General features: G+C 37.9%; 1 protein-coding gene across 1 annotated transcript in view; it reads right to left on the minus strand.

The window, feature by feature from the left end:
• Nucleotides 1–16,086, minus strand: part of OFCC1 (orofacial cleft 1 candidate 1) — a 249,983-nt gene that overhangs the window by 71,655 nt on the left and 162,242 nt on the right. Inside the window, exon 21 of the mRNA XM_034759559.1 lies at nucleotides 14,664–14,823. Coding sequence (XP_034615450.1) covers nucleotides 14,664–14,823 — 160 coding nt within the window. The remainder of the gene's footprint in view (nucleotides 1–14,663; nucleotides 14,824–16,086) is intronic.

Below are 16,086 nucleotides of genomic sequence, written 5' to 3' on the forward strand. Positions count from 1 at the left end.
GGCAGTTCTTATGTGGTAAAGGCACTCAGTTGCAGGGGCAGGATCTCTTTTTCTCCTTGCAGGCCCCTGAAGGAGAATCAGGAGAACAATTTACTCAGGGGCATTTCAGCACTCTTGCTATGATACCCATATTCATCAACATGCAACAATCCCCCCTCCAAATGCAAAACACTACAGATCATGTTCCTGATAAAACAGATAATTTTCCTCCTTCTCTTTTTGCTGTTGGCGGGGATCCCTTACACTCTTACCTACCTAGGGCATAGCTTCCTTTTCCCTTTTGCCATGCATTAGAAACCATGAACATACACAATAACAAAGTCTAGTTGGCCTGCTTTTTAGACACTTGTGCCGGATTTCAAATGTACCCAGGAAATGGATATTACTTAGAACCTTCAGTGGTCACTAAGACAAAAATGTTGCAAAGTGGAAAAGGTGGGAAACTAAAATGTCTCTCTATACTGAGTAACCTATTTAGGATGAAATTCATGGCCCCTGCACATAGCTCAGGTAAATGGGCTCTGTATAGAGGAAGACTGCAGGGCTGAGGAAAGGAAATCTGTCCACTCACACAGATCCATACAGCTACTTGATGGCTGCTACTTCAGACCTTTCACTAGTGTAAGGATGATAGGCCCCCTCTGGTCTTGCTTCTTCCCCTCCATCATGCTACCATGCCTGTGCAGGGTGTGCAGAGTCATGTGTGCCCCCATTCTGCAGCTGCTTTCCCCTGTGCGGTGTAATCAAAGAGATGCTGCTGTATTGAATTGAGGTTGAGGGATGGGGTGTTTTGAATGGCCCTTTATGTTGGTAGAGGAATTTCACTCTTAAGGAAAAACTAACAAGCCTATGCACACAAGACTAAACAGATATTTAAAATATACCTATATATTAAATCCAACCTAGAACAAGAAAACCAATGGACAACTATTGTGCTTTAGTTACTCAGTCATGCAATACCATATAAGTATTCTTTAATGCTAACTCCCAAAATAATTTGTACCTTGATATCTGTCCCTCTGTGTGACCATCAGCAATTCACTGGTTATCTGATTTTCTAAAAGGCAGAAATCCTGGGCATGCACACAAAAATGTGCATGCAATTGCACATGTAATTTGCACTTAACATGATTGCATGAGAAAATATGACACTGGACCAGTCAAATGACTTAATGGACATCTACAAAACTCTCAGCCTTCTCATGCCTAAGCTCCAAAACATTAATAGAAGCATTCAAATTGCCATAGCAGATGGCTCGGTGGTCCATCTAGTCTATAACCTTGTCTCTCAGATGATGGCCAATGCCAAATATTTCAAAGGATGGTGAAAGAATTCCTATAATTACAGCTGGTTGAAAATTTTCAAAAGTCGAATTATGATGTAAAAAATTCAACACAATTTGGATTTTGAAGGAAAAAAATAAATCACAAAATATTAATCAATTTTTCCACAACCTATATCCATATTGGACAATTATGCAATAATATTTGTATAATACATGTTTCCTCTTAACCCCTAACTCTTAAGGTTTATCTCTCTTATGATATTTTTATTCATAATTGTAACTTGTGCTCATTATTCATATAACTATCTAATTTTTATTTGAATCCTGCAAAGTTCAATGATGTCTTGTGCCAATGAGTTCCCCAGGTTAATTTCATATTGCATAAAAATAAGAAGACAGCTAGTTTTTGTTCCAAAGAGTAGGATTCACTTGAGTGGCTAGTCTTGGAGGATTGCAGAATTGCTCACATTATACTTCACAGTACAGAGTGGGGAAGTGAAGCATTGTATGAATTACTCTTGCAGTATTTCACGAGCTAGTAAATTTTCTATGGAAATTATCCAGTGTGATGAAAATGTCTGTATTTCATACCTTACAAGAGCCTGATTTGAAAGAAAAATAGCACTCATTTACTGCAGCTTCATCGAATGCAAAGATAGCGAAGCTGAAGTGTTGAAATGTTAACATTCTACGAAAACTAATTATCATATTTTCACTTGCAAACTTCAGACCTGCTGCTAATTAATCTCTGTGGAAAGGATGTGTATGAATCAAATTATAATACAAGTCAGATTATATGGAATGAGGTGTATAACATGCCCTGCCACTGAGGAGAAATGAAATGGATTGCTTGCTCAGGAATGACACACACACAAAAAAACAGTGTGCTTGCTCTTCATTAGTGCACCAATCTGTACCAGCCAACCAATGACAGATTTACCCCCCAAAGAATTGTTGCAAACCACCTTGGATTTGCAAAAGTTTGCCTGTGGTCACAAATTATCTAGATGCAGGGAGAAAAAACTATTTGACGGAGCAAACCTTGACCTGGCGCTTGCAGAGTTCTGTTGTGAAAACATCTTGAGGCCAATCAAGTGCCATTAGCACATGTCAATGGATTGTCTCGTGAATTACTTCAAAAATTACAGTTAAGTGTATTACCCCCTCCATCACTGTCCAAGCACTCTGACAAAACAGTTTGCATATCTGCTTAAGTATTATAGAAATTAACACCTCCCTTCCAGGTATAGAAATCAGAAGGATGACAGCAGACAATTAATTAGGTCCATCTGCACTGCTGCCTTTACATAATTAATATGTTCATTACAGGTTTTAAATGCTTTTTTGTGTTTACTCTGAAACTATATTACATTATATATCCTGAACTAGAGGCCTGAATATTTTTAGGTAGAATTCTATCAAATGATTCTTATTAACACGAAGTTGTGGTGAATAAAATGAACGTGTTATAAAATCAGCATTGTGTTCACAAATGCTTTCTCCAAATAAATCCCATGAAGTTTCACCATATCATTTCATTTTGCATGGCTCCACAGTGCGGAACAATCGAGCATCATATGAGACATCATGTGGCAAAAAAAGGAGGACATGTGCAGTTCACAAGAGTCTTTCCTCCTCATAATCTCTTTTATTTTATTTTATTTTATTTTATTTTTTTATGTATATTAATGTATTACCACACAAGTTTCAGATCAAAGGCTCCTTGGCTTCGAGTAGCTTAACATAGCCTTTTTATACAGTTGCTTTATTCCGGGTCTTTATTCCTAAAGAAAGGGAAATAATGCACTACCACCATAGGACTGTGCAGTGTTATTAGAACTACGGCCTCAATTTGTAATACTGTTTTCATTAGTCTGCTGATTGATCATATCCATTCTTTCATTATTATAATTTTATTATGAGGCTTCTTTGTGTGTGCACGTCTGTTCAAATATTTCCACTTGTAGACCTGCTCCATGGGCAAAGGAAGACTTAATTTTGCCCAGGTTGCAGTTGCCTTCTCTCTCTCTCTCACACACACACACACACACACAGTTTCTAACTAAAGGTTGTGAGTTTTAATGGTATTCACGGATACTGTCAGATTAGTTGGTTATTCCAGATGCTTGCCACCACCCACATCTCTGGCTCTCTCTTCGTCTGACCCCCTACTCCCTGGGGATTAAATATCCTAAAACCATAGTGAGTTAAATGTTTCAGGACATCTGGCAAATTTAATCTCACACAATTCAAGCTGTTGTTCCTTCATGTAGTGTTTTGTTGTTGTTGTTTTTTTAAGGTTGGGAGGTCATGAATGGCTAAATTCCAAAAAAAAGGTTTTGTTCTTTTTTTGAACCTTAAATGCTGTTTTGCCCAATCCTCTCTCACATCCCAATACCAGCTCATGCCTTACATCAGCTGAGAATCTGGTCCTTCAATAAACAGAGCTCTTAAAAGTTCACTGGGACATGACACTATTTCCTCCCTCCTCCTTTGTTATATTTCTATGGTGAAATCTTGGCCCCACTCAAGTCAGTAGGGGTCAAATGGGTCAGGATTTCATCTCTAAAAAGATAACAATTTCTTATTGCCTAGCACCAACCCAACACTCTCAATCAGACTGTCCTGGATTAACCTGGTGGTTTGTTGATAGTGGCTCGAGGAATTAGTTTTTACTTCTTATTTTTCTGGCTAAGTTCAATGTTTGCATTTTTGTTCCCTACTAAACTCCCATGTAGCTCTTACAGAAAGCTTCATCTTGGTCCCAGTAACTCTGAACAGAAAATGTATTGAGACTTGAGCTGAGTGAATAATTGATTTTTTGGATTGGTGGTCAAATAAAAAAATAAATTAAAAAAATGCTAGTTTCAGGTCAGATTTTTTTTCTTTTCTTTTCAGCTCAAACTATTTGCTGAATGTGACCTGAATTTGTGAATAGTTTCAGTGAAGCTGAAACTGCATTTTTCAGTGAATAAACTATTCATCCAAAATATATTGGCCAGCACTAATTGAGATACTTGAAAGAGCTTGGGGGAAAGGAACATGCCACCGGGTTCACTTGCAGTTGCTAGGATTCTGAATGGCCACCAAACTAGATTAACAAAAGAGATGATAAAACAAAAATATAGCATCAGATTCTCAGCCCCAGTTTTCTCCCCTCTGCACCACCTGAGCAGAACTTTCACTAAGACTTAAAGGCATTCAGCATCTTTCCTGATCAGGCTTTAAGTCTTTTAAGGTCCTTAGGCTATTAACTATAGACTCCATTCAAAATACAGCATTGATGAAATATAAATTTTAAGGTAGAGTAGATGTTTGAAATATAAGGGCATTTATATCAGTGATGTAGACTGGTCAGCAATAGTGAAAAGCATTATATTCTATGTTGTCCTCCTAGTATTGCCATTTTGCCCAGAAGATGAGGCTTTGTGTGTGGGCGACACAAAAAATATTGTGGACAACTTTACTCCAAAGTAGACAACTAGTAACAAACTTCTCACAACCACAAACTTCTCACAACCACAGGGACTCAGAATGTCATCGCATCGAGATTAGGAAGATAGTTTAACAAGAAACTAACCCTGTGCTAGTATTTAAGCTGAAAATACTGGTCTACAATTTTTGAGAAGTCGTCTGCTTCAGAGATAAAATGTGCTATTTATTATGTATTTTCATGTGCTGAATTCAAATATGACAATTAAAACAACTGATTGGCTACTGTTTCTAAGATATTTAAATTTTTACATTTTATTTCTATGTATATTGTGTAGATAGTAGAGTTTTAATCATAAATTGTAAACCTAGGTCTTTTCATGTGTTTATGGTTGCTTTACATGATAATATTTCACCTGTCCTGTTTATGTAACACTTTAATAATCAGCAAAAGGGTTATATAAATAAAATTTATTATGAAACAAAAGGCAAAAAGCTATTATGTACATAGTTTAGTCCTATTCAGTGTCTACTCGGCGTTTCTTGGCTTGTCTCTTGTATTCATTAAATGGAGCATCTCTTGTCACTGTCCAGCAATAGTCTGCAAGCATTGATGGGCTCCATTTGCCCTGATAGCATTTCTCCATTGTTGCAATGTCCTGGTGAAATCGCACACCGTGCTCGTCGCTCACTGCTCCGCAGTTTGGTGGAAAAAAAATCTAGATGAGAGTGCAAAAAATGTATCTTTAGTGACATGTTGCAACCAAGGCTTTTGTATGCCTTGAGGAGGTTTTCCACCAACAACCTGTAGTTGTCTGCCTTGTTGTTTCCGAGAAAATTTATTGCCACTAACTGGAAGGCTTTCCATGCCGTCTTTTCCTTGCCATGCAGTGCGTAGTCAAATGCATCATCTCGAAGAAGTTCACGAATCTGAGGACCAACAAAGACACCTTCCTTTATCTTAGCTTCACTTAACCTTGGAAATTTTCCATGGAGGTACTTGAAAGCTGCTTGTGTTTTGTCAATGGCCTTGACAAAGTTCTTCATCAGACCCAGCTTGATATGTAAGGGTGGTAACAAAATCTTCCTTGATTCAACAAGTGGTGGATGCTGAATACTTTTCCTCCCAGGCTCCAATTACCGTCGGAGTGGCCAATCTTTCTTGATGTAGTGGAAATCTCTTGCACAACTATCCCATTCACAGAGAAAACAGCAGTACTTTGTGTATCCAGTCTGCAGACCAAGCAAGAGAGCAACAACCTTCAAATCGCCACAAAGCTGCCACTGATGTTGGTCATAGATTACGCACCTCAAAAGTTGTTTCATGTTGTCATAGGTTTCCTTCATATGGACTGCATGACCAACTGGAATTGATGGCAAAACATTGCCATTATGCAGTAAAACAGCTTTAAGACTCGTCTTCGATCAATCAATGAACAGTCTCCACTCATCTGGATCGTGAACCATGTTGAGGGCTGCCATCACACCACCGATGTTGTTGCAGGCTACAAGATCACCTTCCATCAAGAAGAATGGGACAAGATCCTTTTGACGGTCACGGAACATGGAAACCCTAACATCACCTGCCAGGAGATTCCACTGCTGGAGTCTGGAGCCCAAAAGCTCTGCCTTACTCTTGGGTAGTTCAAAATCCCTGACAAGGTCATTCAGTTCACCTTGTGTTATGAGGTGTGGTTCAGAGGAGGAGGATGGGAGAAAATGTGGGTCCTGTGACATTGATGGTTCAGGACCAGAAGTTTCATCCTCTTCCTCTTCCTCGTCTGACTCAAGTGAGAATGATTCCGGTGCATCAGGAACCGGCAGTCCTTCTCCGTGGGGTACTGGGCGTATAGCTGATGGAATGTTTGGATAATGCACAGTCCACTTTTTCTTCTTTGACACACCTTTCCCAACTGGAGGCACCATACATAAGTAACAATTGCTGGTATGATTTGTTGGCTCTCTCCAAATCATTGGCACTGCAAAAGGCATAGATTTCCTTTTCCTGTTCAACCACTGTCGAAGATTTGTTGCACAAGTGTTGGAGCACATGTGTGGGGCCCACCTCTTGTCCTGATCTCCAATTTTGCAGCCAAAATAAAGGTGATAGGCTTTCTTAACCATAGTGGTTATATTGCACTTTTGTGATGTAAAGTCACTTCACCACAAACATAGCAGAAGTTATCTGCACTGTTCACACAAGTACGAGGCATCGCTGCTCATTTTGGCTAAACAGAAATGTGTCCTTTGCAAAATCAAACACTGACAAATAAGAGAGCACGGCACTGTATGATTTCTAGAGCTGATATAGAGCAATTTGTTCAGCAGAGTGATGTAAGCTTTGTTATGATTGTATCATCCATGACTTCTAGGAATAACATGATGCAATTCATATCATGTATGACGCAATACCAGCTTCAGATTGCATCATTCATTGTTTTGCCTAAAAAGCAAGTACTATCCAAACCCAGTCATAGATTTATTCATAGATCCAGTCAAAAATGTATTTTAGTCATTTCTGGTTTAAATTGAGATCCCTTCCCTTTATAACTCACTTATCCTCCTCCATTCCCAAGTCAAGGGTCGTATATACTGACCCAAAAGCATATCTTGAAAACTAGAGCCAATCAACAATTTTAAGCATCATTTTCATTCTCAGTGACCCAGAATTAGTAAAGTTTGACTACATTTATTTCAGAAGCATTTTGGCTGTAGAGCAGTGAAATTAGAGGCTTGGATCAGAAACAGGCAAAAGGCCAACTTAAAAATTAGACAAAAGACATAGATAGAACCACTGTGCAGCGCTTGGTATTGTCTGAGAATCCCATTCCTAGCAAATGTCTTAAAACCTAATGCAGAGAAAAGTTATACTCAAGTCCTGGTATACTCTGCAGAAAGGAAATTCTGCACCATACAAACAAACTGACATCCTTCTCTCTGTCTTTTGCTTTCAGTATATTTTAGTTTCTTTGCCTGAAGTCAAGTGATGTCTAAATCAGCAGTTCGTGAGGCAGAACCTTCTTTCATGCATATCAAGAGTAACTGTTTGTGACAGACTGAGATTTTTCTGTATTTCTTTCTTAAGCTGCCTCCTCTTCTAATTTCTTTCTATTATTTTCTCTCGTATTTCTCTTTCCATTCTTACTTGACTACCTTTTCAGTTTGTCTTCTCATGATCACCTTCTCCTTTGCTGTCATCGCTCTCTCTCTCTCCATCTCTCTGCCCATATCATCTGGTTTTCTTTCCCTCTCAAAGGACCTGGTATTGCAAAGTGCCAACTACCCTCAACTCCTACATAAGTTACTAGGCATTGAGGGTGCTCAGCATCTCTCAGAGGACACTCAGTTACCTTGTAGGTTAACAACTTAATCGCCTACACTTCCCCCTTTACCCACCCTCACTTTTACCCAGGCTACATTTCTTCTGTCTTTCTGAAGAACCATTGAGTGAAATTCTGGCTCCATTTAAATTAATGACAAATCTCCATCAATGGGGCTAGGATTTCACCCAATGACTCCATTTGGAATATTAAGATCCATTTGAGCTATGCGCTCAAGCTGACATTTTTGTTCAACAGTTTGTCCAATCTTAATCTTCATGCCCACTGTCAGCATCACCCATGTATAGTCAAATGGTCACGTTCAGGGTTGCACCAAAACTTCAAAGAGCAAATTTACCAGTTATAGTGTCTCAACTTTTTTCCAGCTCTCTTATGATATATCTACACAAGCAGAGCACAAATTCTGGAATCTGGATCTTTAGGAAATGGAAAAATCACTGTGTCTGACTATACTCCTTTTTTGTTAAATAAATATTTGCATTTTCTTAGTTTTAAATGTCAAGGGTGCAAGAAAATGTATTGAATCTTTATATTAGATTCATTCAGTTTCCCACTATGTTGCAAGTGCTAGATTCTGCTGTGTGCTTGACAAATGATTAGATGGTTTCTTTCTCTGCCCTTGATAGTCTTTTCCCCCTTGCTTCTCCCTTCTTCTCCCATCCACTGCAAAACAGATTTCTAAATTAATACAGAAGAAAGCACAAGAGCACAGGAAGGTGCATTAGTGATTGATTACACAGATCCAAGCAAGTACAGTCCACTCTGCTGGTCCCCAATCATCACACATCCACTGACTTCAATGGCCTTTCAGTGGCTCTGATGTGTATATTGCAACATGCACTAGTGGGAGACTCATGCTACTTCTTTGCAGTGTTCACATCTTCACATAATTTAGCTCCATTAGCCATTCCACCCTGTGCCAGAAGCATGGCTCTTATAGCTAAGACAAGGCCAAAGTTCCTCCTTTTCCCCACAAAGCAGGCTCCAGTTGCAAGGACAGGATTTTGCCCTTAACTATTAACAAGTAATTAATGCATTATTGAACAGGAATAAATAGATAGCAATTAAATAACAAGTATTAATGACTATTTATTAACATATTAATAGTTGGCCTGAGAGTAATAAATGCAAATTAGTGTAAAGTGCTACCAAAAATTGTGTTGATAATAGGCCCTCCAGTAATTTTGTGTGTTCAGGATAATTACAAATATATTTTCCTTTCAAAAACCTACTGCTGGGTAATTTTTTATGGTTTACTGTAATATCATTTTAGAATTAGAAAACTAGCCCTAGTCTAATTCAAATAAATGTTGCAGTGCATCAGGATTTATTTCAAGTATGAGCTTCACATTATCTTTTTGGATACAGGGCTTGCATTGTTCCAGAAACTCTCACAGTGTGCAGACATTTTGGGTTCACATTGGCCATACATACTTTGTTTCATCTTAATGGTTTCCTTTAGGATTTTTGTGATTAAAGTTAATCTTTAGATAGTGTCCAGATCTTAACGTCAATGGATAAGGACCAAGCATGGTAAAATCACTGAGGGCCAGATTCTAACCCCTTTACTCATGCTCCACAAATAGTTCCACTGGTTTCAGTTTCAACATGACTCAAGCTGGTACAATTGGGCCCTGCATGACTAAATAATAGTAATACCTCCCTCTTTGTAATGTTTTTCATCAGTAGATCTCAAAGTGCTTTACAAAGGAGGCCAGTACCATTATCCCAATTGTATAGATAGGGAAATTGAAGCACAGGGAGGTGAAATGACTTGCCAAAGGTCATTCAACGGGCCAGTGGCTAAGCTGGGAATAGTCTCCTGAGTCCCAGTCTCCTGAGTCCCAGTCCAGTGCTCTAGTCACTAGTCTACATTGCCAGGCCTATTAGGGATCTGGCCACTATAACTCCAATTCAGAAAATCATCACTGTTCAGCACATGCTTAAAGTAAATTATATGTTTAAATGCTCTCCTAAATAGGGATGAACTTAAGTGCATGCTTAAATGCTTTCCTAAACCCTGATTGTCTCTATCCTGACTTAGAAGGAGAAAATACCAGCTGACATACAGCTCTGAATTGTTATCTAACTTATCCTGGGAATCTGATGATGGAGTTTTACCTGATCTTCAGTACTTAATCTGACTCATCCACCAAAAGAAAAAACCTAGGCTAAATCCATAATTCTGACCCCCTATTTAATTGATTTTATTAGCACTGAATCAATGTTATATTTTTCTGTATTCAACCTTAACTATGGCTCTGATCCTGCAATTTTATATGCCCAGAACACCCCTGCAACCATGCCAAGCTCAATTAACATAAATGAGCCTCCATGCAGATATAAGGGGTCTGCCTGCATAGATCAGATTGCAGGATCAGGGCCTAAGGCTCTTATTAATGCAGTTCTTACTCTACCACCACCACACATGCTTTTGTCTGTCTCTTTAAGGCGGTATTTTTACTTTTCTACAGCTTGCCTCATTAAATGCAATTTGAATTAGCTCACCAAAAATAATAAAGTAAATTTCTGAAATCAACTACCTGAGTCTTGAAGGCTTTCCCCACCCCCACTACGTTCCAAACTGTTACATAAATGTGATTGTGACCATGTAATCTGTATACCTGGAAATATTATTTCTTTTTGTTGTTAATGAAGGTCCTACGGCACAAATTTATTAAAGGTATACTTTTCTATGGGATAATAATTGGGTTGATAATATTAAACTCATGGGCTCATTTTTAATTGCAAGGGCAGATTATGAATACAGCTTCTAAAATGTATTTTAATGAAAAACACTACATCCTGACCTAATCATATCAACCTTATGCTATCTAATTAAGGATGCAAAAAATCATTAGAGTTGCAAAATATTAGTTCCAGCTCCATCAGGCTGCTAGCTGCCCCTTCATGAATATATATATTTTTTACTCTATGATAAATAGTTAATGAGGTAAAAATGACAAAATTTGCATGTAGGCAAATTACTTTAATAGAGTGATGTCTTCTCTGACTACAGAAAGTGACCTTTTTCCTATCAAAAGAATGGTTAAAAATACTTTGAAATGATGGCATGACTGTCTTTCCAGAAATGACAAATCGCTTGTCTGAACAATATAAAAATTATAAAATGCAATAACCTTAAATTCTCATCATACTGTAAATGTGTCCTCTCCTGCTGCATTTATCAATTTAATAAAAGGAAATTAAGCATATTATAAAATATCCATTTATGGGGCAATTTTTAATCCAGAGGATAAAAATGAGAAGCACATGGTTAAAAGTCAGGAAATACTGCAAAGGCCTAGACCTAATTTTCTTTAAAAGGTTTGACTGAATATTTACTTGAACCACTTCTATTTAATATAGCTATATATTTATAAAGATATAGATATACGATTTGGCATTCTTGCACTATCATTTGCAAAACTGCTCACAGTCAACTTGGTATCTCATTTAAAAATGAACACATTAATATTGTACGCTATAAGGCCTGGTAGTGTGTCTTCCATACTGATTACTTTGAACAATTAAATAGAATGAAAGGAATGGGACAAGATAAATATCTTATGCAAATTAACAGCAGCAAAGGCACTTCAAGATCTGCAAAGCCAAGGATCACATGAAAAATTGCAAACATAGGCCCTGATCCTGCAGTGAAATGCACTCAGGCAGGTCTGCATGATCATGTCAGCCTGACTTCAGGGAATTAACTGTGTATTTCTAGAGGTTTCCTATCAGACAACACCAACATTATAAACACTAGATTTGCCCAAGATCTAGCCATTTAACAAAATCTTTACACCATTACAAATAACAATCAAACTAACATAATTAACAAACAAAAGAAAACACAGGTCTCTAAAGGGTATCACTTACTCAATAGTATTAATATGTTGCATATGTAGCTTAGGAGTTTGGGTTCAGGAAAGAAGTGGTAGTATTCTGCTCTCAAATTTTACTCATGATGAGTTTGACCCTGAGCCCTCTGAAATCAATGCTAGAGCTCCTGTTCACTTTGTGGGTGCAGAATTAGGCACTATGCCCACAGGCCCATCACTTCCCCCACCCACCCACCATCCCACCTATTTCCTCACTATCCCTATCTGTCCATAGCAACTGGCTGATTTCTTATAAGTGTCACTGAATTCAATGGGACTCTGCAAGACACATGGATCTACACTAGCAGATCCCATGCAAAATAAGGGCATTTTAAGAGGCTCAGGAAAGTGGACATTGGCGCTGTACAAGCAGCAGGGACTCTGGGACTATGCATGGTGGGAGGGGAACCACTGGGACTCCACCCAGGTGCAAGGGCACTCGCCAATGGATGCCAAAGTGGAAATTTTGAGGATTGTGGTAATATGATTTATGGCATAACATTTTCCGCTCATTACGTGGTTGCATTTTAGCATTGTGACATGATTTGCATACGAGACTATCCCTCAAATTAACTGCTGATGAGTGCTACATCTGCTTGGATAAAGAAACTCCTATCTTAAAACCAATCCAGCTGCTACCACAAAGGACTTACTTGCTGAACTGGGAAACAACTTTTCTTATAAACTACATTCATTTTTAAAAAGTGCAGGGCTCTGAAACATTAAAGGATCAGGGCTGTATACTGCAAGACTGCCATGGTGAACATGCACAATTCTACACCATGAGCAAAACTTCTATGATATATTTAAAAAATATTTCTAAGTGTCTGATTTCTTTCAGTAGTTTTATCATGTAAAAAGTATTACATTTAACACCTGCCACTTATATTTCAAGATTTCTTCTACCCAATATCAGACCACTTGTAACTGTACAAGTATTTTTTCCCCTTTTTTTCTATTTATCTTTTTCTATTCTCTCCTCTATTTCCCTTCCTTTTCTCTCCGAGCCCTTTCCATGCTATTGCAAACAACAGTAAGCTGAATAATATCATTATAGAGCAGTAAGTCCTTAAAAAGAAAAAGGCTGTTTGCAGTTGCCTACTCTACCATATTTTTCCTTATGGCAGTTGTTGCCTGGGCTTATGAGATGAGTTTGTTTGGCCTCATTTTTTTTTATGTACCAGACAGAACTGAAAACAAAGAACAGTTTATTTTGCTTTGACTCAGTGTAAGTTATTTTAAAAATTAAACTTGCTTTTTCACACTAACAAGAAACTAATGTTATCAGTATAAAATATAGGAATGTCTTAGTCAGATTTCTGTGGTTTGGAGTTTTATACTTTAAACTCTCCTCCTTCTCCCCTCCCCACAAATGAGATTAAGTACTCTGCACTTCAGGAAAAGCTAAGCTTACTGAGTATCTGTTTTGTTCATTCAATCAGCACATTCACCTTTTTATTTCCCCTTTCAGGGTCCAAACTGTCATCAAGAAAGAAACTGGAAAATAATTACAGCTGTGCCACATGTTTATAGCAGTGACAACTAAAGCTATATATTGATATAAACTGCTGATCTCTCAACTGCAGCTATAGAGACTTGCAACACTTGCAGACCTCAGTTTAAAATCATCAGTTTCAGTATATTAAAAATAATAAAAATCAAAGGAGACTCCACACCCATTTCTGAGTATACAGATGTAACTGACTAATATTTTTCATATCTGTAACTGACTAGTTATATCTGCTGCAATAAAAAAGATACTGCATAAAGAGTTGTCGATCGTTTCCAACCATGGGCATAGAGGGGTTCATGAATTTGTAAATTTGTCCCTGGTTAATCTGCACTTTAATAATCGCTCATTAACTGTACTGTAAATAATAACTTAGAAAGTCAATTATTACAACTTAATGCTTGGGAGTGAGGGAGAAAGACATGGATACATAGTGGTACACAGATGTTATTGTTGTTATTTATTTGCATTGCGGTAGTACCTAGGAGCCCCAGTCATGTACCAGGACCCCCCATTGTGCTAGGCGCTGTACAACACAGAACAAAAAAATCGTTCCTGACCCAAATAACTTAAAATCTAAGTATAAGATAAGACATAACAGGTTGGGGGGTTAGGAGCAGAAAGGCAATATGAATCCTCCAGTTTCGTCACCCAAAGTAGGGTAGCTTCAAGCTCAGCCTACCTAATCCCTGTCCCCCTCCCTTCATGTAGCTCCTGACATGGGCTTCTGTGGAATCCCGGGAAGGACAGGGAGGAAACAGAAGTTTGGCTGTCACTGGCAGTGACTCACTGAGATGCAAGGTCACTTCCACTAGTCTCCCTGTGACCCTAGTTGCAGTAGTGCTCTAGGAGTGTCTCTCACATTTAGCTCATCAAGTTGCTGAACTGGGAAACAGCTTTTCTTATAAGCTACAAAAGTGCAGGGCTCTGTAACATTACTGGGAGTCTGCAGATGGCATGAGTGCAAATGGCCTTTCTAATATTGTCTCTCCGAATGTGGTGAATTCAGATTTTGGAAAGATGCTCATTGGCATTTGTCGTTTTAAAATTCGTTTAAAATTCATAGAACTGGTAAAGTTTGTTCTGCCTGAAGCTCTCTAAGAATCATTTTATGTGACTCTATCTTCCTACTGGTTGCACTCATGCAAACAAAGCATTATTTTGGGCCAACACATTACAAGCTCTTTTCACAAAGATTCTCACTGCTACTCACCTTTCGTCTTTCACCATTGATGCCTCTCCATTGTTCAGCCTTTTTCATGATGTAGCTCAATTCCTGATTAGAGATTTCTAGGTCTAATGGAATGAAGAATGTGCCTTCATCACTGTGAGTGCGTTTAAATACATCTAATAACCAACCTTCATTGTGCAGCCTAAGGAGAGAAAAACATTCTGTGCTGGTTGAAGTGGTTGTTAATGCAAATAAATAAGATTTGCTTTTTTTATATTCTTTCTGTGTCTAATTTTTGGTCTTCCCTCCATTTCTCTAGTCTCTACCAACCCAGTAGCCAGCTTGTTTCCCAGAATATCATGAGCATATTCTTTAACATTCATCCATAAGAAATCTTCTGAAAATGGTGTAACAGCCAAAACATATCACTTATTCTTAAATATAGATTCATTCTGTTTAATTAACCATAGACACGGGATCCCAAATAAAGCCCTGATCCTGCAAAGATTTCTACACATGCTTAATTTTACAAACTGTGATTAGTCCCACTGATTTCATGCAGGGCAGAAGTCTGTGTATCACCAGAACCCAATAATGGCCAGATCACAGCATATAAAACAAGAGATGAACCATTCCCCCCCAAAACAGAAAACCTACACAACCCAACCTTTCTCTGATGTTTTAAAAAATTCATTTGGTTTGTTTGTTTTTGTTCACTTTTCCATGTCGTGTGTGTGATGGTCGGGATCAGAAAAAGGATGGGACAGTAAAATACTATACCATAAAAACGGCTAGTCTAATGGTATTTCTTATATAGGTTAAACCAAAAATTATTGTAAATCTTTTGAGAAAGCCTGATATAACTTCTCTGCCTTAGTTGTAGAACTAAACTTCAAAACATGGCTGTTTAATTCAAACTGAAATTTGGCTCCTGCTAATCCCAAATTCATTTCAAAACCAGAGTCCCACAATAGATAAGACAATGTATAGTAACAGGACCCTAGTCTTGGATTCCTGAATTGATATTGCATCTAGCTTGTGAGATATATTTTTGGTGATCCCCTCAAAAGAAAAGATTAAGGGTTGATGTGAATTAGGTGTATTTAATGTTAAGGAATATAGACAAATTGGCTATGTGGAATATTGGACTAGGCTCAAAAACAAGGGGTATAATTGGTGCTAAGAAACAATGGAATATTAAGGTATTTCAAAATACATTTCTATGAGGAGAAAATAATTAATACACTATGTCAAATGGATTCCCAAGTGGTACAATCTATTCAAATGAATATATTCAAAACAGAATAATTTCATAATTGATTCTTGTGCCTAGATCAGATGTCTCACTGACAACAATGGAAATTTTGTGCAAAGGTCTGACAGACTATAGACTGCCATGTAACTCTTACATATATTATATTGCACTCAGATGAAAAAAAATACTAGCCAAGTCAATGGACCTCAT

Source organism: Trachemys scripta, chromosome 2, assembly GCF_013100865.1.
Source record: "Trachemys scripta elegans isolate TJP31775 chromosome 2, CAS_Tse_1.0, whole genome shotgun sequence".
NCBI classification, from domain to species: Eukaryota; Metazoa; Chordata; order Testudines; family Emydidae; genus Trachemys; species Trachemys scripta.